Here is a 26,803-nt window from a genome sequence, read left to right on the forward strand (position 1 = left end):
AGGGACTACACTCGTGGTCTTCAGGTCTCTGGAGACCCCGGCAACAAAATGCAATTTTGTAACAATATAATATTTTTTTTTAAAAACAGTGTAATTTTATTCTGTTTATTAATGTTTTTACTCAACATTTGTGCAGTTTTTGTGATATCTTTTAAATTTATATAAATAAATTAAAAAATATTATTTATTTATTTATTATTTATTATATTATATATATTATAATATTCATTGTTTTTATTGTTATAATTGTGATTTCATAACATTTAGATATGAATCCAACTGAAAAAAACTTGTGAAAAGAGATATTTCAGTCATTCAAATAACACATAGCAAATAGTGGAGCTCTGCAGCCATCTACTGGTAAAAGTGATAGTTTTTTTACTTTTAAAACTGCATTTTTCAAAAGATGGGCAAAAATCTTACACTAAACCATGTCAAATTATCCATGTTATCCACTTGAATGAAAGTTAGAAATCTGGGCCTTTTATAAAGTGAATTTTACATAAAAAGCTGTTCATGCATAAAAACCTATTTCAAAAAATATTTTTTTATTTATTTTATATATTTTTACTTATATATTTTATATAAATTTAAAAGATATCACGGATCCTCCAAAAACTGCACAAATGTTGAGAAAAAACATTATTAAACAGAGTAAAATTACATTGGTTTTTAAAAAATATATTATATTGTTACAAAATTACACAAACGTAACTTTTTTTTTTTACACCAACATAAAAACAAGATATCACTCCAATTTTTTATTTTTATTTGTAGATCTTAAAAGTGTTAACCACCGTACAAAGTCTCATGCCATTTGGACAAAGAGAACATTTTTGATCAAACATCATTTGCGGGTCAAAAAGACCCCGAAGACCGCACAAGGGCTAGAATGGAGAGCTGCAAGAATATCTTAGATTTCCAAAAACCTGCAGTAATCTGACATGAAAAAGTGCGTACGTGGTGCTAAGCACTTTTTCTGTTGGCGTGAATTTAAGTGTACGCACACTCTAAGATCAAATCTGTGCATAAGCATGCTTTATAAATGAGGCACGTGGAGTCTACAAACTATAGGGCCTATATATTAATCAGATTAAGGTGAACAGACTTGTTTTAGCTTTGGATCAATAACTCAAAGACAGAAACACTAAAATACAATCTTTAGAATATAGGGGAACAGCAAACTTAACATGTTCTAATATCATAAATTGCAATCTGGGTGTTTAAGGTAGTTCAAAATGAGACCATCTAGAGTTTGGACAGAAATAGTCATAAAGCAGCTGATATTTTTGCATGAGGTCACCATCGAAAGCTTTCTTAGCATGAAACACTGAGAAGTTCAGCACAAGTTTGGTTGTTGTGCTCGAGAGGCTTTCGCACATCACAGACTGAAGTCTGTGGATGGAAGACGCCCTTGTATAAAGTCTTTTTTTTTTTTTTTTTTTTTTTAATTCATTCATGCATTTGCTGTATGACACCATTATCGCTGCTGCTGCTTCTTAGCTGTTTTGACTGTGGTCTTACTCAGAGCTTAGATCACTTCCATCATCTTTACAGATGTAAAACAAGCTAATAAAACAAAAGAGCAAATAAGGTAGAACACATATATTATCTTTAGAGGCTATGCATTTTGCATGACTACTGCACTTTTCATCGAAATGCAATAAGAAAAAGAAGAATCTGCTGCTTCCAGTGCCAGGCACATGTTCTTTAGTCTTTCTTTAAAAGAGCCATAAGAGCTTTTATCAAAGAGACTGCATAATATTCACCCACAGATTATGCTGTTTATGTATATGTACAAATAAAGTGTACTTCTCTTTTTATCATTCTAATTTGTATAAAAAGGCAAGCAAGTGAGAGTATTTTGAATAGATGAGTGTTGAATGGATAAGTTCAGCTTTAACCTCTTAACCTCATGACCTCTGCCAGGTTTCTAAACCTTCTCTTTTGTCTCTTCTGTTATTCTTTTTTTTAAATGTATCCCTCATTCTTTTACTTCTTCCCTCCTGTCATCCTCTAAACCAGTGGAATATAGACTTTCAACTCATTTTTACTTTGAAAAGAGTCTTGAATGAAGAATGAAATGCTATTAAATTGCACAGGGACAAACACCTTTCAAAGTCTCCTCATACTTGACATTTACTTAAAGTTTATAGTGAGTATATTACACCAGATTGTGATAGTTTTCCAATGAATGTTCATGTGAAATGAGAAAAGAGCGGATGGTATAAATGGCTGGTACTCCGCACTAGCTGTGTGATGTATGTTTGTGTAAATGAGGTATTGTGCGTCGTCCCTGTCAATGGTTTTACCAGCTGCAGCTAATAGGAACGTTACCTCACTGACATACATTTGACTGAATGTTTGCAGAAAACCACATAACTTATCAGCATGTGGAGGTCTGATTGTTTCATTTGGAGATATGCATCACTTAATATGCGACCTTGACCTTCACTTTTGTAGGGATCCAACATATGTAAAACATTTTTTCATGTGTATATAGAAACACAATAATTCACTGTGAAATATTTTCTTTATCATCTTTATCATTTTAAGTCCTGTTTGACCAAGTAGAAAATATCTGTTGCTACTGTATTTGTATTTGGTGCAAACAGTATATAACATTATTTACTCTTCAGTGCATTGCCATTTAAAAGTTTGGGGTAAAATTGATCAAAAAAAAATTGATCAAAAGTTTAAATTGATCAAAAGTGACAGTAAAGACATTTATATTGTTACAAAAGATTTATATTTCAAATAAATGATGTTCTTCTGAACTTTCTATTCATCAAAGAAAAAGATGTATCAGGGTTTGTACTACAGTAAGCAGCACAACTGTTTTCAACATTGTTAATAATAAGAAATGTTTCTTGAGTAGCAAATCATCATATTAGGCTGATTTCTGAAGTATCATGTGACAGAGTTAAACTTCAGCTTTTAATCATTACATTAATAAAGTACATTTTAAAATATTTTACAATGGGGAAAAGTTCATTTAAATTGTAATATTTCACATTATTACGGTTTTACTGAATTTTGGATCAAATAAATGCAGTCTTTGGAAGCAAGAGACTCAACGAATCTCAAAGACCCCAAACTTTTGATCGGTAGAGCATCTACTGAGGGTAAATGAATGCTTCTGACATTTTTTTTTCCCTTTCCAGGATTCATGCTACCTTAGAACTACTAACACAAAGGTTGCAGATTTAGTCTCATGTTGAGGTGATCACAATCATCTTTTATTACCACTGTGCCCATGAGGTTGATTCAGGGGAACTGTAGGTCCTGTGAATGCAAAGCATCTACCGAAATAATTCCTGTGAGAACGCTCTAGGCAAAAAGATGAACTAGATTCATGGGATCAGACAAAAACTCAAAAACTTGCCGTCCCTCAAAGTGTTACAAGAAGGTAATTTCAGCTTTGTGGTCAGGTGTGACATGGTGTTAATTTTGAGTTTTCTTCATTCTTTAGTTCTGGTTTTGATTGTCATCCTCATTGTAAATGACCATGACTGTAGAATCAGTACAAATCCCAAATGACACTTTAATAAAAAGTCTGAAGGAAACAAAAACTCTGAGTATTCTTTCTAAAATTAATCATTTCAGACAGGCACTTCTCTTGTTTTTGTCACTTGCCAAAAGACCATTCATGGGTTCATTACTACATTTTCTACACATATATACCTGCTTCTAAACATATCTGTAAATTCAACTGCACTTGACTTTTTCGGAAAGCTCTTTTCTGTGGGCTTTTGGGATAAATATAAAGCACAAAATAGTTCAGATAAAAATGTAACTAAATTTACAAGACATTAGGAATTATTTTCTCAGCATATTTTCCATATGTTCATTTAGTAGAAATGTGATGTGCAGTTACAATCTAGGGCATGCATGTTAAACAAATATGATCATTTGGTTTAGCTCTTTATTTTACATAAAATGGTACAGTGGAACTCAAACCCTAACCCTTGTTAGGCCTATTTTGTACACTCACTCTTAAAAAAAAAGCCTGCTAAACAATGTCCTTTAAGTCGCTCTTTAGCTCACAGTTCACATTCAGTCTGTCGGTTTATATGGTTACTTGTTTTGTTTATTTCTACACAACATTAACAATATTTAACCTCATACAGTTTAAGCAGAAATGAAGATTAACTGCCTTGGTGCTATGTTAGTTAGAATAGTAATATCTGACAAAACGAGCCAGCATTGTGCAATACAGCAAGCAGCTTACAGCTGATAGATAGATAGATAGATAGATAGATAGATAGATAGATAGATAGATAGATAGATAGATAGATAGATAGATAGATAGATAGATAGATAGATAGATAGATAGATAGATAGATAGATAGATAGATAGATAGATAGATAGATAGATAGATAGATAGATAGATAGATAGATAGATAGATAGATAGATAGATATGGACTGCAAGAGCAATGCACATTACAGTAACAGGCTAACATCAAATGACACCAGGTAGCAGACATGTTTACTGAAGTTTGTTCTAGAAAGAGAAAATACTGACCTGACTGACTATAAGTGCAAATGTAACAATGAAATATTGCTTGATGTTTTGCACTACAGAATATTTTGAACAGAAACCACAACGACGGCTAGGTGTGATGCATTCAGTTTGCAGTTACAGTATATATTGAGCATATAGAGGTTATAGCTATTTCAAAAGCTGTTTACAAAGCATTTTGAATGGAAAAATTTGACGTATTAAAAAAACAAAACAAAAAAAAACCTTCATGACAATTGTCTGAACTGGCATTCTTCCTTCCGTGACAGAGAAAATGATGCCGTCTATCGATATCCTGTGGTATTGGCCATATAGTGCAAATGTGGAGGAGTGGATTTATCATTTTGAGGACACCTTTTGGTTTCTTCAATGTCATCACAAACATCATCACAAAAAAGTAAACAAAAACGCTTGTTCAGACAATTCAGTTAAACCACAGGTTAAAGTAGTGACATCACACTCTGACTGCATCATCAGATCAATATGTGATGTCATTACAAAAATATGCCCCATGGGAATTCTTAAATCTCACCCTCAGTGAAGTGCAAAGCATTGTGGGTAGGCAAAAATGTTACCAGCTAAACGTGGACACGCTCAAGATGCATATCTACACAATGTCGATTTCCCTCTCAATGCCCACATACTTCAACGCATCCGCTTGACTGTACCTAAGAAGCAGAAAAAATTAAATAACACCACAAAATCATCAATCTCATTAAAACGCTAAATGAGTGTTTAGTATGGAGTCAAATTAATGCCTTAAAGTTTTGCACAAAAATAAAGTTTTGTAAAACACAAAAAAGAATTGAGCTATAAAAAAATGTTTTGCAAACAAAAATAAAGAATTGCAAAGGAAAATAAAATATTGAGTGGAAAAAAAATAAGTTTTGCAAACAAAAATAATAAATTGCAAAATAAAATAAAGTAGTGCAAAAATAAAAATATAATCAATTACAAAAATCAATGACAGCTGTAATCCTATTTTATCTTTGCCACATATTTTTCATGCTCAAACCTACAAAATCATTTGTAACGCTCATTTTATTCTGCGTTTCAGTCAAGCGTGCGCTCACGATACCGGTTTTCTTTTGCGCTGCACTTTTCTGTGCGGATCTCTTTATGGCACTGGTTTGACGTGGGGGTGGAGTCAAGAAACGGAGGCACGCCCCCGCGAAACACGTCATCGGCAGGAGACGCAGATCGCAACAGAACAGGGCAGCGTTTCCCAAAAGCATCATAAGCTTTTGGAAACCAATGGAGCTACGATCAACTTAGGCTTACGATGCTTTTGGGAAACGCTACCCAGATCAGATCAAGCATAGAGACAGAGCGCATTTATTATAATCTGAAAACCACGCCCACCGGGGGAAAAACAACCCAACAGTCTCCATTGACTTTGTATTGCGTGAGGCTGCCTTCTTGTCTTTTCTGACTCATTACAATAAACAGAACAATGCCTAAAAGCTGCTGTGTGACAAGGTGTACAGCTAACAAGCTAAAAAAAAACAGAAATAAGTTTGTATAAGCAGTCGACCCCAAAAAACGAATGTTTAAGGACACAAAAGTGGATACAGGCAGTGAGACAGAGCGCAACGGGTCATATTACTATAAGAAATGCATTGGAGGGGGTCGTAATCGGTGACAACATATGCTAAACAAACCAACAAAAACAAACCATGCATTATTTTTCACCATGTCAAATAATTATTTCACCTGTCGCCGATTACGTTCCCTTCCAATGTATTTCGCGGGGGCGTGCCCCCGTTTCTTGACTCCACCCCCACGTCAAACCAGTGCCATAAAGAGATCCGCACAGAACAGTGCAGCGCAAAAGAAAACCGGTATCGTGAGCGCACGCTTGACTGAAACGCAGAATAAAATGAACGTTACAAATGATTTTGTAGGTTTGAGCATGAAAAATATGTGGCAAAGATAAAATAGGATTACAGCTGTCATTGATTTTTGTAATTGATTATATTTGCATTTTTGCACTACTTTATTTTATTTTGCAATTATTATTTTTGTTTGCAAAACTTTTTTTTTTTCCGCTCAATATTTTATTTTCCTTTGCAATTCTTTATTTTTGTTTGCAAAACATTTTTTTATAGCTCAATTCTTTTTTGTGTTTTGCAAAACTTTATTTTTGTGCAAAACTTTAAGGCATTAATTTGACTCCATAGTTTAGCAAAACCTACCTGTAATCAAAAAAGAGCTCTTCTCCTCGTTGTATGGAGCGCTTGGCAAAGATTCCGATGCGGTGATCGCCGTTGACCATGACAACTGCAATAATAACCAGTGTCAAATGTGCTTCATAGCTTCAATTCTGCACTATGATATTTATATGATGAAATAAAGTACCTTTTGCGTAACAGTTGGGGTTGACAGAATGGTTGGCGAATCGTATTTTATTCCCTTTTCGAGTGGCATCCACAACAAAGTCTGGAATGAAATAAAAACACTTGTGAAAACTAATAATATAATATAATATAATATAATATAATATAATATAATATAATATAATATAATATAATATAATATAATATAATATAATATAATATAATATAATATAATATATATTGAAGCCAGTACCATTGTTCAAGTTGAACAGAAAGCTGGACATGTACTTGTCATAGATTCTGCCCCTCCTGTCTGCTTCATCCTGGGAAATAAGCTACACACACAATGCATTAATCAGACCACTAAGAATATGTCACAGAAGAATCACAGAATCTATTGCTCATCATTAAGGGGTGCGTGTGATTTCCACACACCTCTCCACAGTACTCAGAGATGAACTCGTTCTTCTGGACTGGCTCTTTGATAAATGTACCCCAGCCTGCAACATCAGATGGGGCCAGGAGCAGGTGCTGGAAAACAGTACAATATTCACGTGACTAAAGCATCCTCTTTATCTTTTATTTCCCTTTCATTATCAGCATGTAACATATTGGATGAAAACTACATAGAGAGATAGCAGTTGTGTACACAAATCAAGCACTTGAGTAAAAGTACAGATACCCTTTTAAAATATTACTATATATTCAGTAAATTTGTCTGAATAATATATCATAGTATTTTAAAAATGGGGAAAACAAAATTTGTGAAAATATGTGGCAACAATTAGTATAAAAATACAATGTACAGATGTCACATGGTGCAAAATCTGTTAACATTTTAAGAGGAACTCTATGCAAACATACTAGTTTATATCATCTGTAACTGCTACAACAGCAGGGAAGATCCTTGGGCATTAACGCACATTTATTTTACTTAAAATCCTCTACCTCATACAGAAGGTGCAACACAAATGCGTACGTACACTCATTTTGAACAGGATAATTGAACCAGCGAGTTGTCGACTCAAGAATAGCTGCAACTGGATCAGTCCAATTCACAAATGATTTTGTTCAGTGTTATGTGTGAACCAATTCAGCAGGTTCATTGGAAAAATCAGACATCGCTTTTGTGGTGATTTCTTCAGTTTGAAATAACGATGAACGATATGTTCTTATGGAATGTAGTGGAGTAAAAAATATATTATACTTTGGAATAAAGTGAATAAAATTTTACTATAAAATATAGGGTATAGATACTTGAATCATGCACAGTGTCACTGAAAAGTAGTTCATACCTTCTTGAGTCCTCTCTGGATGCTGCAGTTCTTGCAGGAGACCTGTTTGCTGTCCCAGTGGTCTGCGGCCCCACAGGTCATGCAGAGGTCAGGGTCACACTCCCGCACAGCCAGGTAACATGGACACTGCTTGGTGTTACATTGAGTCTTGCAGCGACAGCCAGGAAACCGATTCGGACCTAGAACCAAACACAGAGGGAAAACTTGGTCAGGGTGACCTGTGAATTTTTGAGATGTTCATATGCCTAAAATAAATGGATGTTCAAAATGACATGATTTGAGCAAAGGTCAAAATGGTACAGTGACCTTTTAAAGATAAAGTGTATAATCTCTTCACTGCATCACTAGGGGTCTGATGATGTTTTGTTGTCGCCCCCTAGTGGTGTACAGATATTGCACCTTTAGCATTGAAGAACTTCTAATGTAAACAGGAGCAATAACTGACCACCAGAAATTCATATAATTATATAGACATTGTATGTTTTAAAGTGTAAGATAAGGTCAAGGAAGAGAGAAAGAGGAAGAAACTTAAGAGTACACAACTACAGTAACTTTCCTTAACATTTTCTCTGTATTACAAAATATATTCTCTATATTACAATATATATATATATAGAGAGAGAGAGAGAGAGAGAGAGAGAGAGAGAAACTGAAAAATTTATTTTATTTTGTTATAAAATTAAATGTTATTTGTTTGTTAATTTCCTTAAACAAAAAGTGGATATTTTTATCCCTTTATTTCATAACCGTAAACTTGAATTTGTATGTTTTTGTATGTCTATATTTAATGTGTTTGCATGTGTGTGCATATTCATTTGTGTTGAACTCACACTCACGATCACACTGGCAGAATTTCTCACAAAAGTTTTGTGTCAACACACATGGACAGGAGCTATCACATGGGTGCTCAGGGTGGTCACATGGCTGATAATTGTACACTTGATTGGATGAGTTGTCTGTATGAAAAACAGGAAGGTAAATGAGAGTAATAACAAAGGTTCCCATGCAGTTTGAACAAAGACATTCCATTATGTTTCCAGTCATTTGTAATTACTGCATAAAGAGGTTTTAAATATTAAAAACAAACATCAAACAAACAATCTTCTAACATTAGATTAATAAATGCTGTAAATTGCTGTTCATTGTTATTTCATAATGCCTGATGCATTAAAAAATTAAGCTTAAAGCGTTACTGCAATTTTGTATAATTAATAATTATATTTAATATAAATGTAATATTTTATAACTAAAGACAATAGGCCTTCTGCCATTTTTTAACAAAATGACAAGAATTGTACATTTTAAAATCTTAAAAGGTATTAAATATTATATAAAGAACTTACACATTTAGAATATTTTGTTAATGTCATTCTAACCCATTTTACAAAATCTTAAAAACTTTGTTTCCACATTTAATAAGCTTACAATGTAACTAATGCACATGAAAAAAACAGACCATTAACTCTTTCCCCGCCATTGACGGAATTTTCCGTCATGACAACGCTTCCCTGTCATTAACGCAAATTTCCAGCAATCCATGTTTTCACTGTTATATGGCTTGAGGGCGCTATTACGCATCTTCTGAAAGAGTACAGAATCTCCGGATCAAAACACAGACAAAAAAGAAGCAGAAACAAGTGATAAAATCATTGCTTTAAAAAGCATTGCAATAAAATAAAGTGATCATCAAACATTAAACAGCATATAAATCAAGTCTGCATAGCAGTACCGAATGAAAGGTCGACCCAGGAACAGGGTATAGGCCGGAGAATGCTTTGGGGGTGTTGATGAACTATGCTATATCTATGCTTTTTGTTCATCATTCTGAATCCGATCCGGACATAGCCTTTGACAAAAATGTGATTTTCTCAGCTTTTTTGCTTTTGAAACATAACCACGTTCAAGTGATGATCAAAAAGAATGCATGAAGCTAATATAGTATTTTTTATATATATATATATATATATATTTTTATATATATATATATATATATATATATATATATATATATATTTTTTTTTTTTTTTTTTTTTTTTAAGCAGAGGCCTTGTTCTTTTATATTTCATGTTTCATGATCAGCTATTCATACAAAAATATTCTAGGGGCCATGAAAAATTTGTGAAAATGATCAAAAAAGGTGGCAACTTCTTTTAAAGAACGCTGGCAGGGAAAGAGCTAATTTAATAATTGCCATTATCTATCTGACTACCAAATTGCCAGCCAGAATGTCCGAATTGCCCTAACTATAGAAAACTCCATGACTTTTCCTTCAGTTTGTCTATTCCTGAACCTGCCAAGCCACTGAAACCACATCTCAGCCTGGTATTTCAGTTGAGATTCTTACCTTTCTTCAGCTGTATCTTTGCCCATAATCTATCAAACAAACAGAAACACTGTTGATCTCTAGTGTCTGTATTTTGCTGCCTGTGTAACATCCAGCTTATTAAAGCATGAATATAAAGAAGCTGAAGGTGGATGGTGTGTGAACGTCTTGCCTGTGCTTTCGTTTTTTCTTCTGAGGTGAGATCCCACCATCCTCCAGTGGAACACGATGAATCAGCACCTCTTTCACTGCAAACTCATATACCTGACACAAACACGCACAGACATAAATACAGACAGAGCATTGCAACATGTACATTCCCCCACACACACCGCAACACTTAATGGGCGTTAGTCAGTACTCTGAAACCCAACTGAGACGTAACCGCTCATTATCATGTTGATTTTTGCCATATGAGCTCGCACACACTAACACACACATACACACATAAACACACAATCAAAACAACACTCTTCTAGAAAAAGATTTGGACCATTCCCTAAATGAAAGAAAAACACATGATTTGAGGTAATCACATTTCCAGTTAGCCAAACCACAGTCTTTCTGGGAAAAATACACAGGCACACATGCACACAGTCGTACATTTAAACAGACATATTTTTTGTTGTCTTTGCTTTTGAGTAAATATTGTAGAACTTTCTGTACATTCAACATAATTGCATTTAATTTTAATTATCTACAAATGGACAAGCAAAAGATACTTATTTGACCTCCTGTTCTCTGTCATTTTTATACATACCTCTCTACACGTCTTTGTGCCAATAAGTCGTGCAATAGAGCAGAAGTTGTTGTAATATGTGCCGTGCAGGACTCTAAACAGAGACTCCTCTGCTCCACTCCACTGAGGAGGCAACTCAGACTCCTCTGCTCCTTCCTCCCCTGGTCTCAGTTTAGTGGGACTGGGACACCGAGAGTTACCCTCTGACACACAAACATTCACACAGGTTAATGACAGGTTTTCATCCAAAACATTGTGTCGGTCTGACTCTTCACTGAAGTAAATCAGAACTAAATAGAAAAGTTGGGTGTCTATTTTTAAGATATTAATACTTTTATTCAGCAAGGATGCACTGAATTGATCAAAAGTAACAGTAAAGACATTTTATTTTACAAAAGATTTCTATTTAAAATAAAAAAAGAAATACTAGATGGTGCAAACTGATCTTTTTAACGCAACCTGCTGACAATCACATAATTAACTACACGGCACAATTGGTTCCTTTTGCATCTGTAGCCAATGAGCTTGCTGATCAACATTTAAATTTTTATGTAGCACATAAGAGCAAACCTCTTCCTCTTCCCTGCCTGCAATACCGGAGGCTGCACTTTTAGGACCGCAGCAGTTCCAGGACTGCATTTCTAGGACCCAAGTTTTTGTGACAGCGCCATCTAGTTTATATATTTCAATAGGGTTACCAACAGGTAGGTTTAAGTCTAGGGGTTGGTTAGGACAATATATAAATTAAACAATCAAATCGTCTGCTTATGTTCACTGACCAATTTTTACATGCGAGTAAAAGCCTCAATTAAATCTTTTCATCATAACAAGCGATCGATTCTCTTCAGAAAATTTGGACTAAACCGTTTGATTCATATGTATTAGGGCTGCACGATTTATCGTACAATATAAAAAATAATATTGAAATCACTTAAACTCGATTCTTAGAGCGATTATGAAATCGCAAAGGCTGCGATAGTTTTTTATGCGCAGCTTGTCAATGAACTATGGCTCCAAATGCTAAACCATCTGAAAGCACTGCGAGTTTGAGTCACTTATAATGTACGTTTGAAAAAGCAACACGCATCAAACATCTTTCCAGACGTGAGAAGCATTTATTAACATCTTGTCCAACAAAAGACAACATTTAATAACATGGTGTTACTCTAAACTCACTTCATAATGACAGTTGAGCATCATTCTGTGAGATGATGTGGCTGCTTACACAGAAAAAGGCAGTCGTGTGTTTATTAGTCATTTTTAATCAATCAAAGCGTTTCTATTATCTGTTTATTCAGCTACAGCGATATGACGCATGTTATCTTCTTCTGAGTCAGGGCATATTTAGAGTTTCTGCGCGAGAGCGCCCTCTGGCTTTCAGATGGAGAAGCATTTACGATTGATCACAGAGCCGTACAGCTCTGACAAGCTGCACATAAAATAATCACATCCTTTGCCAAATTGCATGCGGTTTAATCATGATAAATCATGCAGCCCTAATATGGATTCGTTTTCCGATCTCTTTATGAACTTTTTGAAGCGTCAAAGTGGTTGTTACATAGGCAGTCAATGGAAGGAAATCTGACAGCATTCTGTCATCAAAAAGATCTTATTTTGTTTATGAAAATGAACGAAAGTCTTACGGGTTTGGAAAGACATGAAGGTAATGACTAACCCTTTAAAAAAATGGTACTGATACATTGTGCATCCCTAAAGAAAGTATGCAATGAGGTTGAAGTTGTTGTTACTGTTTCTATGTGGTTACTACAGTGTTCTGGTGATTGTTAGGATATGTTGATTTTAGATGTTTACTTACTGACTAAAGTCAAAATCAAACCCACCCCCAAAATCTCTATCATACTCTCTAGATTAGGCTTGGATCCCTCCCTTAAACGTAGGTCTGTGGAATTACAGTATTTTGGCTTTTCTAATCTTTATCATCTAGAGTTTTATCATCCAACAGGCAAAAACAGTAATTATTGCCTTCCTAATAATGTTCTTGTGTTCCTAAAACCAATTTCAGTCTCTGGTGCAATACAGTCAGACAACTCACGTCCATGGGACAAGAGTTATTATGGCAATGCTATTTTTAGCAATGGAAGGTTTGCCTGTGTGTTTCATCTCTGTTATTTTGATCTTTATTAACTCTTTATCCACTGTAAATTAAGATGTGGATATGCATATTTTGTTTTGTATGTTCGTGTTTATGCACATTCTTGTGTGTACCTGAGGAACTGGTGGTCTCATGGTCACTGTCTCCTTCTTTACCTTCCTCGCCGGAGCCTGAGGGACCACATGAACTTGAGGGACGGGGCTGTCGGCGTCGACGCCGGGGCCTTTGAGACCTCAGCATGTTTTGATCAGCAAACTCTTTTGCCCCTTTCTGTGACCAAAGAAGGGAGAAAGATGAAGATTATTAATAAATAAATAGATTCTAATTCAATTATAAATTGACAGTAAAGTCATGAAATCATTATGTAGTTAAAAAGCTATACCTGCAGCAGGAAGCAGTCCAGTCCACAGGGCTCTGTCTCCATACGGATCTCTTTATTCTTCCTCTTATATACATTAGGAGATGCATGGAATGCTGAGCACAAACATTACATCACATCTGTAGCATTAATCTTGGCGGACAGCTTGATCAGATCATTTGAGACTAACTTTAATGGCAGGTTTAAACAGAGCCTATCTGTATGTTTGATGTACTGATGAAGACTGTAGATTATGATATAAAAATGAATACTAAACATCAAAATAATTGCACTGCAGACTAGAGAAGGACGTTATAATGTCTTACGGTGCAAGAAGCAGTCGTATTTAAAGCAGCGGCGACAGAAAAGTGTATGAAAAGAGTGCAGACTTTGCTCTCTCTGAACAGATTTGGCAAAGGGGCCGTCCATGCTGGGTGTGCAGAGAGGAGGCAACTTCACAGGGCTGGACGGCTCCAGGAGATCCTTATACCTGCAAGAGAGAGAGAAATACAGTTACATTATTACTTGTAATAGCAGCAAAACGAAATTGAAAATATAAAACTGTATGAACGTGTGATATTCAAAGCCTCAGGACGTCATGAGCTGTATATGAAAACGTGGGATCATTTTCTCACCCTGACTGAGAATGAATGTATCATGAAAAGAGAAATATTAATCTACTTTTCTCATCAAATCTCACCTATATGTGTGTGCTGTTACCTACATTTTCTGTAAAGTCAAAACTATTTTTTTGACCCACTTAATTATTTATTTGGTGGGGGAGGGCTGGATGTCACAAAAAAAACTAAAAAAACAAATTGAAAAGATTGTTCATAATTTTGGGGCTGGAAGAAGTCTCATGTTCACCAAGGCTGCATTTATTTGATTTGAAAAATACAGTAAATAATATTGTAAAATATTATTACAATTTAAGATAACTGTTTTCTGTTTTAATATATTTTATAATGGCATTTATTCCTGTGATGCTAAATTTTAATTACTACAGTCTTCAGTGTCACATGATCCTTCAGAAATCATTCTAATATGATGATTTGCTGCTCAAGAAACATTATGATTGTCAGTGTTGAAAATGGTTTTGCTGATAAATCTTTATCATTATAAATGTCTTTACTGTCACTTTTGATCATTTTAATTTGTGAATAAAAGGATTCATTAAAAAAAAGCGACCCCTAATCTTTGAATGGTAGTGTATGTGGGAGAACAGTGCATTATATGAGGATTTAGAGTATGGGAATCATTTTGTCTTAGTGTTGCATTTTTATGGTGTCAAAGATCAGTAGATGCTTTTAGCATTAGTTCACCTAAAAAATGAAAGGTAACACTTTACTTAAAGCCTACTTACTGACGCTCATGTTATTCCAAAACCATTATTAACAGCCGTGGTCACTAGTATCAACTGTAGTTTTGTATGTAATTTATACCGTGTGTGTATTTTATGTATTTTTTTGTTCCAAAAAAAAAAAAAAAGAAATAAAGTCATACAAGTTTGGGGTGAATACAATGATGACAGAATATTCTGTTCTGGATTAACTATCCCTTTAACGTGCTGAATTTGTTTTACAAACATAACAGGGCATTAAATACAACTCTCACCCACAGATTTCCCCCAGCCAGCGGAAAGAAATAAAATGAGCACAGCTGGTGGAATGAACAATGATGACAAGAAACAGTAAACAGTTGGATGATAATGCAAAGTGTGACGGGATTTTGTTTCCACTGGTGCTGTGGGGGCTGCACAGCCAGCTGACAGCAGAGCCCGAGGAGCTTCCCATGAACCTTCATTTACCACGGATTTAAATTGGCATGACATATTCTTTCCTATTCAAGTGAAGAATGTGCATGCATGTTAGGTTTGCCATTATGGTTGCATAAGCTTGTTGAATAAAGGTTTTTGTTTGTGACAGCATTGTGCAACAGGGTGTGTAACTTTGAAATTAAATCAAAATAAGTTAAATGGAAATTAATTGGATTTAACAGGACTGAACTGAAAATCCATCTAAATTATGCAAACAATGGGAGACAGGGGAGTGTTAGGAAAAAAAATGAAAAGTGATGATGATTCACATTTACATATACTAAAGTTTCACTATTAAAGAGATCAGATGTCATGGGATCTGCGCACGCGCTCTACGTGTTACACATTTGAAAGAGGCAGGTTTGAATCCAGCCTGCTTCACATCCTGATCCCATTTCTTTCTAAAAAGAGTCTAAAAACTAAAAAAAAAAAGTTCCGATTTTCAGTAGTGTGACCTACTTGTTCTTCAGCTCCTCCATGGTGCCTTTGTATGGAAACATGGACGCAATAGCTGTGAAAATCTTGTCATGAGGTATCTTCTTATTGGTGGAGAGCTCTCGTCCTGGTGATGAGAAAGCAAAAGTAAAATCAGCATTTCCAAAATTTGACTTATAAAGTAAAAGTATACTAGTGCTTATGTGTGTGTGTGCGCATGTTTCCTCTGCTGTGGCGTAGGGGTCAGTGTGTACTGTAACGGGATACTGGCCTAATACAAACTGAATGAACAAACAGGTTTACCCAGCTCTCTCTGGGAATAGAGGCGACACTCAGAGCAAACAATTGCACGTAGAGCCAGACACACAGAGGCTGATCTGATGGGCAACACATGTGAGTTCTAGTCAATTTGATATTCAACCAGTGAAATTCAACTCTAGTGTCTCTGGTCGTACAGTGCTATACTGCAAACTGTCTATTAAAAGCCCTAATTCTATGGTAATTTGACACAACATATGACCATCAAACTTAAAAGATCATAAAATAAAAACATATTATTATTTTTATAATACAAAAGCATTTAATTGTTTCATTTAAAAATGAATACAATTAAATTATTTAATTATACAAATAATTAACAGACGTACGTATTATATAATGTATATTTATGTGTATTTTTTATTATCAGAATTATTCATTAGTTTGTTTCTGCTCAAAACCAACTCACCTTCAGCAGTGCTCCTCCTCTTTCTCTTGAAGGAGCCCCCTTTTGACTCCTCAGGTCCTTCTACTACACTTTTCTGCATCCCTTTCTCCTCCTCCTCCTCCACCTCCACCTCCTCCTCCACCTTATTCTCCGCTCTCTCTGTAGGTTCTTCCTCCTCTTCTTCCTCTGGGTCTGAGTATTGGCTCAATGCCTCTACCAGCTCCTTAAAGATCTCATCATTTATGAATCCTCCTTCTGTTATCAAGGTACAAGATTCTTATGTACATCACACTGTCGGTCTAACACTCACAAACATATGATAAATTTACATCACAACAAGATGAAGAACAATATCTGCATTACCATTCAAAAGTTTAGGGTAAGTACGATTTTCTTTCTTTCAGCAAGGATGCTTTAAATTGATCAAAAGTGACAGAAAAGTCATTTATAATCTTAAAAATGACTTCTATTTTAAAAAAATGCTGTTCTTTTGAACCTTTTATTCATCAAAGAATCCTGAAAAAATGTTAAGCAGCACAGCTGTTTTCAACATTGACAATAATGAGAAATGTTCTTGTGCATCAAATCATCATATTAAAATGATTTCTAAAGGATCATGTGACACTGAAGACTGGAGAAATGATGCTGAAAATTCAGCTTTGCATCACAGGAATAAATTACATTTTATCTGAAAACAATTAATTAAAAATTATAATAATATTTCACAATATTACTTTTTTATGTTTTATTATATTTTCCATCAAAAAATGCAGCACAAACTTTTAATGGTAATGGTGTATGTTAGGATTGAGTGGTTGAATTAAATATGGTAATAATAACTGTCTGTCGAGCAGGGCGGGTGAGAGCCGTGAAGGAACGGCGCGAGGCTGGTGGCGCGAGTGTTAATGCTTAACACTCCTCTCTCATGGAGGAGCTCCGGAAGCATAAAAGGGGAGCATCAACAGTGAAGGATAAGAGACCGGTGCAACGCGCCGTTCCCTCACGGAGATTCAGTCTAGTGACGCCTCTGATAATGTGTGTAAATATGTATTTTAATGCTCACCTCTGTCACCATGCACCCCGTCATAATTGTCAATAAGCTCTTCCAGGAAAGCCTCATCCTGTTCCAACACCTCATCTCCCATGTAAGGGATATTATGCAGAAATGTCTCATCTTCCACCTCAGAGACAAAGAGAGGGAAAAAAGATGGTAGGAAGAGGGCTGTGATTTTTTCACTGCATTAGTGAGGTTTTTTTAAATGAGAGAGAAACGCACAACGATATTGTAAATGTGCGTTGTAGGTGGGTGTTTTTGTATATGCCTATATTTGTGCCTGCAAGTGAGTGTAGGTGTTTAAAGACGCACATCCTCCTCTACCTGAGAGATGATTTCAAAAACACATGCTTAGGGCTGTCTGAACATGTGAATGCGCTGCTGCAGGGTGACCTACTTTTAAAATGACCAGTGTCATAAAATGATGCTTTTCTCTCTCCTTCTTTTTCTGCAGACGCAGGCTGCTAATGGTGATCATGACTGAGTGCTTTTTATGTGTTAATGTGTGTGCGCTTATTGTCCACATCCAGTACCATGAAGTTCTGCTGCAAAGGGGACCAGGAGTACATGAATGGTATCCCAGCAACAGTTGTCAAGGGACGCATGGCAACTGCCTGGTTCGGAAAGGACGGAAAGCCAAACTCTACCATGCACAACTGTGATTGGACAAGAAAAGGAACACAGGAAAACAGAGGATAAGTCAAAGTGTCACTCAGAACTATTAGACAACTGTTAAATTGCTTTAGCCTTACATATATTAATTAGCCAATGTAACTTAAATATATATTAATTTTATATTAGTTGCATTTGAATAAATTGTTCCTAATTTACAAACAGATCACTGAATAAAAATAAATAATTATCTATTAATAAAGGAAATGTTTACCCAAAAATGAAAATTCTGTAATCATCATGCTAATGCAAACCGAAATGACTTTCTTTCTTCTAAGGACATTTTCAAGAATTAAACATGTCACTCATTTCCATGCATTTTACAATAAACATGGCTGAAGGCTTTCAAAAAGGATGCAAAAGCATCGTAAAAGTAGTTCATACGATGCATGCACTGTATTCCAAGTCTAAATTTTCTGAAGCCATATTATAGTTTATTATATTATCATTTGAATCAAGTTGAACTGATGAGGCTGATTTGTGGCAAAATCATTTCAATCATGACAACTCTCGGAGTGAATTATTTAACCAGCATTTATTGGCATGGGACAGATCTGCTACTGCAAATACAAGAATTTGTTCAGTTTAGTTAAAATAACATACATAAGGTAAATGTTGCTTTCAGGAGTAATATTAAAACCCCCGTAGCAGATCTCTACAGGTGGTGCTGGGGAGGAGGAGGGGTAAACAGAAGTTTTCATAATCATGCAGCAAGGAGATTCCAGTCTAGGGTACAAATATATGCGTTTATGTGGATTAGGAAGTACATCTGGTTGGCCGATGCAACTGCATTAGAGGAACCAATCAGAACTCAGTTAGAGTTTCATGACTGAACTATTTAGACCAGTTGTGTGTACTAGATTAACTGATTCATTGAAGAGATTCACATCTCAGTCATCAATTGAAAATAAAACGGCACATAAAAATTTTTTAAAAAATGAACTGGCTGCTGTGCGTTATTCTCCATGTATAGCACGTTCAGAACCCTAAATGCGTTTTATCAGAAAAGCCGGTATTGTGTGCGTGAATGTGTGTGCCGATCTGTTAGTGTGTGTGTGCGCGCTTGTGTACACACATGTGTTTGTGTGTTTTAAATGAAATTACAAAGCAATTACTTGGTTTTGTTTAACTCTGAAACATGAAATGTGGAGTTATCTGCTTTTGCTAAACAACAAACTTTTAATATATATAAAACACATACTTTCAATAAACTAATTTTGTTATTACTACTTAATTAAAACAACCCAACTGCAGTTTGATTGATATTACTTGGAATGCACAATAAAAAAAGAATTAATAAAAATGGAGTCATCTTATATTTTTGCAAATTAACTCTTCAATTCTGCTCATAAGCATGGTATTGAGATCAAGGGTGGATGCCAAAAGTGTTAGAGACTTATATTTTTGTCTGTTCATCACTCAAAGCTTGTATGGCTTCAGAAGGAATATAGTGCACTAATCATACAGACCATTTATGATACTTGATGTTCTTGTGTCCTTTTTGAAGCATGAAAGTTTCAGTCCCGCTTAACAACATGAAGGTGAGTAAATAGTGAAAGGATTTAAATTTTAGGGGTGAACTATCCTTTAAAATATCACACCAAATCAGTGATAGAAACTACTAGACAGAAAAATCAAACTGGGTACAAGTGTGTGCCCGTGGATACACGTTTACATTTGTGACAAAATCATAATGCACTAATCAAAAAATATTAGGCTTGGTGTATCTGAAGAACTTCAAGTGTGGTATTGTTTTGCAGTTCTGTTGCATGCAGGATCCAGCTGTGCTGGTATGTGGAGCAGTCTCTCTGTCTTCCACAGAGAACTAAGCTCTGCTGTGCCCGCCAGCTGCTTTTATTGTGGATATCACAGGAGTTTTAGATATTGAGCGCTGACTTGGCAAACATACAAATACATTTTTGGCAACAGAGCAATTTTATAAAAGAAAAAAAAGAAAAGAAAAAAATCACACCTTGCTACATTTTTACCGGTCTACTGGTAATATTTGCCCAGACTAATTAATTAGAGGTTAACTGTGCCACAGTCAGTCCATTAAAAACATCAACAGAATGGTCTAAACTCTTGTCAGGTACTGTATGATAAAGTGGGTACTGCAGGAAATGGAAGGCGAACTGTGGCACCTGATCTTGAGTCATTACTGGCATTTTGTTAGAATAAATTAGGTTTGGAAAATGCCAAGGCAAAGCTGACTATGTATTGATTCAGCTCATAAATCAGCTAGAGGGGACAGTCTTGTGCTGAATTAGCAGCAGGTTCAATTCACAGTAAAGCGATCTAGTGTCATAGAGCAGATGCAGGATGACTGACAGCGGTTAGTGGTAGTCAAGGTCCCTGGCTGTGTCATTCTTGCCTTTTTGTTGGGCAGAGAGCCACTGGTTGTGGACTGAGGAATGGACTGGATTCGGAGCTTGGACCATTCCTCATTCAGCAGCTCAGTTCTTTCTTCAATCTTTCGGCGATTCGACTGGAATAGAGCCTGTGAAAAACAAACACACACAAAGACTCAGCCTAATAGTTAAAAGACTGAGTTGTTAAAAGTACCGACTTCGGTACCAAGTCGCTACTGAAATTTTTAAAATGTGACGCTTTGAGCGCTGTTGAGTGGATTCATAAACACCTCTGATTGGCCATTGTGTTGACATGCTCATCAGATATGTCTGTGATTGGCTACAGCGTTTGAGAGCACACAGGGGTGTTTGAATTTGAAAGCGTTTTGAAAGCGTTTGAAATAGGGATGCTCATTTCGGTTAACTTTCTCGACCGACAACCGACGCTCGTTATCCGATTATTAACCGTTAACTGATAAGATTAAAATGTTGTATAGCGTATATGATGATAATATGACATATATATGACATTAAATAAAAAAATACAATTGACGAGTGTCTGTGTCTTCCACGGGTTTATTTTAACATGCAAACAGCAGCATAGAACAGATAAACAACAGAACCTGGATTCACATTATCAAATTGTCACGCACCTGCATAATTTAAATAAAAAGGCATAAAATAAATAGGCCTACACTAAATATTTTTCACTTAAATGTTTACCAAATTAAGATGACAAAAAAAAACACGGTGAATCGATTGAAGCTTTGAACAACCGGTATTTTAGACATTTTTTCCGTCAAATAAAAATAGCAGGCCTACCTCAAGGATTGTTATTTGTTATGACCACGGACGGTGTACGGTGTCCATTAACTACAAATCCTCACGAAAACTTCAGTCAAGCCAGCTCGCGCGTCAATCTGAGAGACCAGCCTCTTACCTTAAAGTGTCAAATTTCTTGGTTTCTGAATGGACGGTTTTGCTTGATTGACAAACGCTAACGTTCGGCCACGATTTATATACCATCGTCCTGTCCTAAAACGTTAGCACGCTGTGATCGATTGCTTGGAGATCGCGTGTTTCTCTGTTCGAGAGCGCATTTCCTCTTCTTCACATCTGCGACAAAACAGTTGATTATTTATGAAGGAAAGCTCACAGAAACGTGAAAATGGTCTCATTTGAAAGAAAATATCCTAAGCTAAAAGATGATATATTGTGACTGATTGAAGCAGCCCTTATCAAAAGTGCGGGGGGGTCGATTTCTGTCTTTTCAAAAGTGCGGGGTCGTCTTGACCCCCCTGTCCCCCGTGCCTATCGAAATGGTCAGTACTTCTTTTCGCTCGCTTCATTTTGCTTGTTGCTTAGCGAAATATGTCTGGCACGTGTGAAACGCCCCGCGAGTTAACAAATAAGCATATATGTAACTATATATAGCATATTTTTCTTTAACCATGCAGCAAAAAAAAAAACAAACAAACAAACAAACAAACAAAAAACGTTTAACTGATAGTATTAATCGGTTAAAATTCTTACTTTCGGTTAACGGTTAAACGGTCAATGTGAGCATCCCTAGTTTGAAAGCATGCGTCTGGTCAGTGATAGATGCCTGCTTTCAAACGCTCCTGTGTGTATCTGTGTAAGCGCTCATTGAAGAGCGTCATTGATGACTATTTACAACGTTTTTGAAGCGTTGATCATTGAAGCCAATCACAGACATATCCAGGGGCATAGAATACGCAGGGGACGGGGGGGACGTGTCCTCTGCACATTTAATAGAACGTACATTCGTCCCCCACTTTTTTCTGGCAAGTGGGTTCACACAGAGGCCAATGCGAATAAATCTAGATTTAAATTCAAAGAGACAAGATAATCTATGCATGACCTGTCGGTTTATTCTTAACTAAAATGAGGCGATCTAAACATTATAGATTGATCACTCTCATGTAATATATGTTTCATTCATACCGGAAGCCAGAGGGCGCTCTCTCGCAAAAAGTCTGAAAATGGATTCATAGAAGTAATTCAGTTATTCGCTGTAGCAGCAGCTGAATAAAAAGCAGAAATGTTTTGACTGATGAAACGTGAAGACAATAAACACGCGGATGCTACAAGATATGGATTATGTATGCTTTTCAAGCCATCTCAAGGTATTTATTGACGAAGTATATGAATAATGCAGTGCTAATTGACAACCTTTTTTAATGTTTTTGAAACAAGTCTCTAATGCTTGCCAAGGCTGGATTTATTTAATCAAAAATACAGTAAAAACAGTAATATTGTGAAATATTATTACACATTAAAATAGCTGTTTTCTATGTGAATATATGTTAAAGTGTAATTTATTCCTGTAATAAAAGCTGAATTTTCAGCATCATTACTCCAGTCTTCAGTGTCACATGATCCTTCAGAAATCAGTCTGACATGATGATTTGATGCTCAAGAAACATTTATGATTATTGTCAGTGTTGAAAACAGTTGCTTAAAATTGTTGTGGAAACATTTAATTTTTCAGGATTCTTTGATGAATAGAAAGTTCAATGAACAGCATTTATTTTAATTTATTAATTCATTAACATTTATTAAATAGAAATATGTTGCAACATAAATGTTGTCTGTCACTTTTGATAAATTTAATGCATCCTTGATGAATAAAAGTATTCATTTCTCTCTTTTTTAATCTTACCACAATGAACGGTGTCATGGTTTCCACAAATATATGAAGCAGCACAACTGTTTTAACATTGATAATAATCTGAAATGTTTCTTGAGCATCAAATCAACATATTATTATTATTTCTGAAGGATCATGTGACACTGAAGACTGGAGTAATGATGCTGAAAATTCAGCTTTGACAACATATATTGTACATTTTACAATATATTCACATAGAAAACAGCTATTTTAAATTGTAATACAATTTTACAAAAATGCTGTTTTTATTGCATTTTTGAATAAATAAATCCAGCCTTGGTGAGCAGAAGAGACTTCTTTCAAAAACATTAAACAATTGTATGGTTTCCAAAATTTTGATAGGTACTGCATATTTTCTGCCTTATTCTGTGATCATTTTTAACATTGTATAAAATCTATGAGGACTTAATGCACAAGAGTTTGTAGTACATAAACCAATCATAAAATTGTCATAGCCTAAAATATAGGGAAAAAATGTTATAAATATTGCTTATTGTTCAGCAGTGTATTTGATTTCTCATTAAAAGCAAACTGATTTTGAATTAAATAATAATAATTAAAATAAAAAATAAAAAAATCTGTCAAAAGTCAGATAAAACTGACATTTCTGTCCCCCTCTCTTCTGAAACGATGGCTACGCCCCTGGACATATCAGATGAGCGCGTCAACACAATGGCCAATCAGAAGTGTTTATGAATCTGCTCAACAGCGCTCACAGCGTCACATTTTTAAAATTTCAATACCAACTAGGTACCGAAATTCGTTACTTTTGACAACTCTACTGAAAGCTAAATTTATGAAATTAAAACAGCATGGAAAGATATCAAGAAAAATAAAAGACAGTACAATGATTAACAAAAAAAACTAAAAGAAATGCACTACAGTTTAAAAAGTTTAGGGTCAGTAAGATTGTTTTTATGTTTTTGAAAGAAGTCAGTTGCATGTTCACCAAAGCTGCATTTATTTGATCAAAAATACTGTAAAAACAGTAATATTGTGAAATATTTTAAAATGTAATTTATTCCTGTGATGCAAAGCTGAATTTTCAGCATCATTACTCCAGTCATCAGTGTCACATGATCCTTCAGAAATCACTCTAATATGATGATTTGATGCTAAAGAACCATTTCTTATTATTATCAATGTTGAAAACAGTTGTGGGGGTGGGGGGGGGGGGGGGGGGTTGAAAACTGTGATACATTTTTTTCAGGATTCTTTTAATCAATTTAAAGCATCCTTGCTGAATAAAAGTATTAATTTCTTTAAAAATACAGTGAACATTAGTGTATATAAAAACTTTTAAAGAAGAGAAGAGAGAAATGAAAAATACAGAATAAGACATAGTGAAAGTTTTGTAAGAGTAAAAGTAAGAAAAAAAAAAAAGAAAAAAAGTGCAACTGCAATAGACTTTCTACCTTGACCTCCTCAGCTTTGCGAAAGCGTTTCAACTGTCTCAACCTCATGTACTCAGACTTGACTCTCTTCTTCCATTCCAGCAGACTGCGTGGGGGCTTTGCAGTGCAGGACCGGGGACCAGACACCTCCTCCATCACAGGAGCAATACTTATGTATGGAATAAATATACATGTAGTTGAGCTCACATTCAGAAAACATCAACAAACACAAGTTAGGGTGTAAATAAAATGGAGATATGGTACATAAAATCCTCTATATTAATATGTATTCATTTGCATGATTCCATAGCCTCATCTTCAATGTTAAACATATTCTTTGGGATATGATAAACAGCACCTTCCAGAAGGGTTCCCGTCAGATGTGACTCATTCTCTTTCACGGACACACACACACTCAAGGGACCTATAAATCGCATGACTCAAACTTTATCATTCAATACTGACTCCATGTAGGACTCACTCACTGCCCCCTGCAGTTCACAAAACAACCAACATTCCGCATTATACACCATTTAAAGGTCTCCAATTCAGATTAGTACTTAAGATTAACGAAACTCGATAATAATTTAATGGAAAATGATAAGAACGTGTTGGCTGTCAGAAATAAAAACTGGTTATGCAAACAGCATCAAAGTGACACTGCACGGAAAAACACGCGCTCCTCACGCGTACACACTGGAAGTGGGCGTGTCTCTCTCGCGAGCTCATATCACCACAGTGCGGATAAGTGCGTAGTACACTTTTCACCATTTCTTAACCCCTCAATAATGTTTTCTCGAACTTTCGAGAAACTAACATGAAATATAAAAGGTTTGGAAAGGAATAGCGCAAGGCTACACGGGCCACGAACGAAAGCGTTCATAATGAAGGACGCTAAGCGTCAACAACGCCACACGTTGAAAATATTTGCACGAGAAGCTGTGAAGCAAACGATACACGCTAAGACGATTTAAACACGTCGTGCACACATGCTCTTTCTCTCTCGCACATGCTGGATAACGATACTCATAGGCGCTGTCGCAGTTTGAAATACCTTAAGAGTCCCTGCTCCTTCCTTTAAATCCTCGCGAATCAGCTTCAGCTTCAAGTGCGCAGCAAAGAAGTCCGCGTGCCCAAAAACGTCCTGTGGTGAAAAACGGTGTCTTGGCTACCGACCCACTGCAGATGTCGGTGCCAGAATGTTTGTGTTGACGAGCGCAGGGGATGTGAGGATTCCTCGGTCGTTCGTAAGCATGTCGAGATTGTAGTTGTACAGTTAAGAGCTGCGCACTTGGTTGGCACGGTCAAAGCACAGGGTGACGTCTTTATTATGAACATACTCCAGCGCTCTTTGGCTGGACCACAGGCTGAGTGCACTGGGGAGGAAAATAATAATGCAACTTATTTTCTGAATAATTAAAAGACTAAATACAAACATATGCATGAGCTCTGACATTTAACATTTAATTTGCAGAATTAAAAATTATAAATAACCGAATGATAATAACAATTATATCTGTCTATTAGGTATTATTATTATTATTAGTAGTAGCATTAGTATTAGTAATTTTAAAATTACCTAATAGCGTACGTTATTACAATACACATTTTATTTTTTTATTATAATTTATTATAATTTTTTTTTAAAGTATTTTAAATTTGAAAGTGCTGATATCATAAAACCGGTTGCCATATAAACCATTTAAGTTATGTACTTTATAGCAATATACCTAATCATGTATAGACGTGATATGTACACGTGGATGTTAAAATATGCAGAGACACAAGTCTCCGCTCAAAGGGGCTTGGCTTGAGGATCCAATGCTTGTTGTTTTTGCACGGCTCCCTTGAGATCCGCAGCGCATAGCATGTGCTGTTTTTCTCCTGAGAGTGAGTAGGACAGCAAGTATGGCAAGCCGTTTTTGCATTAAAGGGATAGTTCACCCAAAAATGACAATTTTTTACTCATCATTTATTCAACCTCACGTTGTTCCAAAC

The 26,803-nt window shown here is 35.6% G+C and overlaps 1 protein-coding gene across 2 annotated transcripts; it reads right to left on the reverse strand.

The window, feature by feature from the left end:
* Nucleotides 1–1,489: 1,489 nt before the first annotated feature.
* ezh1 (enhancer of zeste 1 polycomb repressive complex 2 subunit) lies at nt 1,490–26,161 on the reverse strand. Of its 2 annotated transcripts, none has more exons than XM_067382179.1 (20): nt 25,860–26,161; nt 24,827–24,974; nt 20,743–20,868; nt 18,233–18,355; nt 17,709–17,826; nt 16,667–16,900; nt 15,964–16,066; nt 14,015–14,178; nt 13,713–13,804; nt 13,444–13,600; nt 11,239–11,420; nt 10,651–10,742; nt 10,500–10,528; nt 8,992–9,111; nt 8,156–8,334; nt 7,296–7,391; nt 7,114–7,195; nt 6,883–6,963; nt 6,720–6,804; nt 1,490–5,192 (listed from the first exon to the last, which is right to left on the reverse strand). In XM_067382179.1, exons 2-20 carry the CDS (start codon nt 24,959–24,961, stop codon nt 5,132–5,134), a joined length of 2,259 nt encoding a protein of 752 aa, XP_067238280.1. In that variant the 5' UTR covers nt 24,962–24,974; nt 25,860–26,161; the 3' UTR covers nt 1,490–5,131. The 2 variants fall into 2 exon arrangements, with proteins under 2 accessions (XP_067238280.1, XP_067238279.1); XM_067382178.1 differs by having other exon boundaries at nt 1,491–5,192; nt 8,986–9,111; nt 25,860–26,159.
* Between the last annotated feature and the right edge of the window lie 642 nt (nt 26,162–26,803).

Source organism: Chanodichthys erythropterus, chromosome 3 (genome assembly GCF_024489055.1).
Source record: "Chanodichthys erythropterus isolate Z2021 chromosome 3, ASM2448905v1, whole genome shotgun sequence".
In the NCBI taxonomy this organism is placed as follows: domain Eukaryota; kingdom Metazoa; phylum Chordata; class Actinopteri; order Cypriniformes; family Xenocyprididae; genus Chanodichthys; species Chanodichthys erythropterus.

What these genes read in the sequence shown, in the direction of transcription:
- ezh1 (XM_067382178.1), bottom strand. Translation starts at nt 24,961, where the DNA reads ATGGAGGAGGTGTCTGGTCCCCGGTCCTGCACTGCAAAGCCCCCACGC. An exon ending in CGGGGTGCATGGTGACAGAG is followed by an intron (nt 16,901 to 17,708) that starts GTGAGCATTAAA and finishes CCTTGATAACAG; the next exon opens with AAGGAGGATTCATAAATGAT. An exon ending in GAGCTCTTTTTTGATTACAG is followed by an intron (nt 5,193 to 6,719) that starts GTAGGTTTTGCT and finishes TCTGCTTCTTAG; the next exon opens with GTACAGTCAAGCGGATGCGT.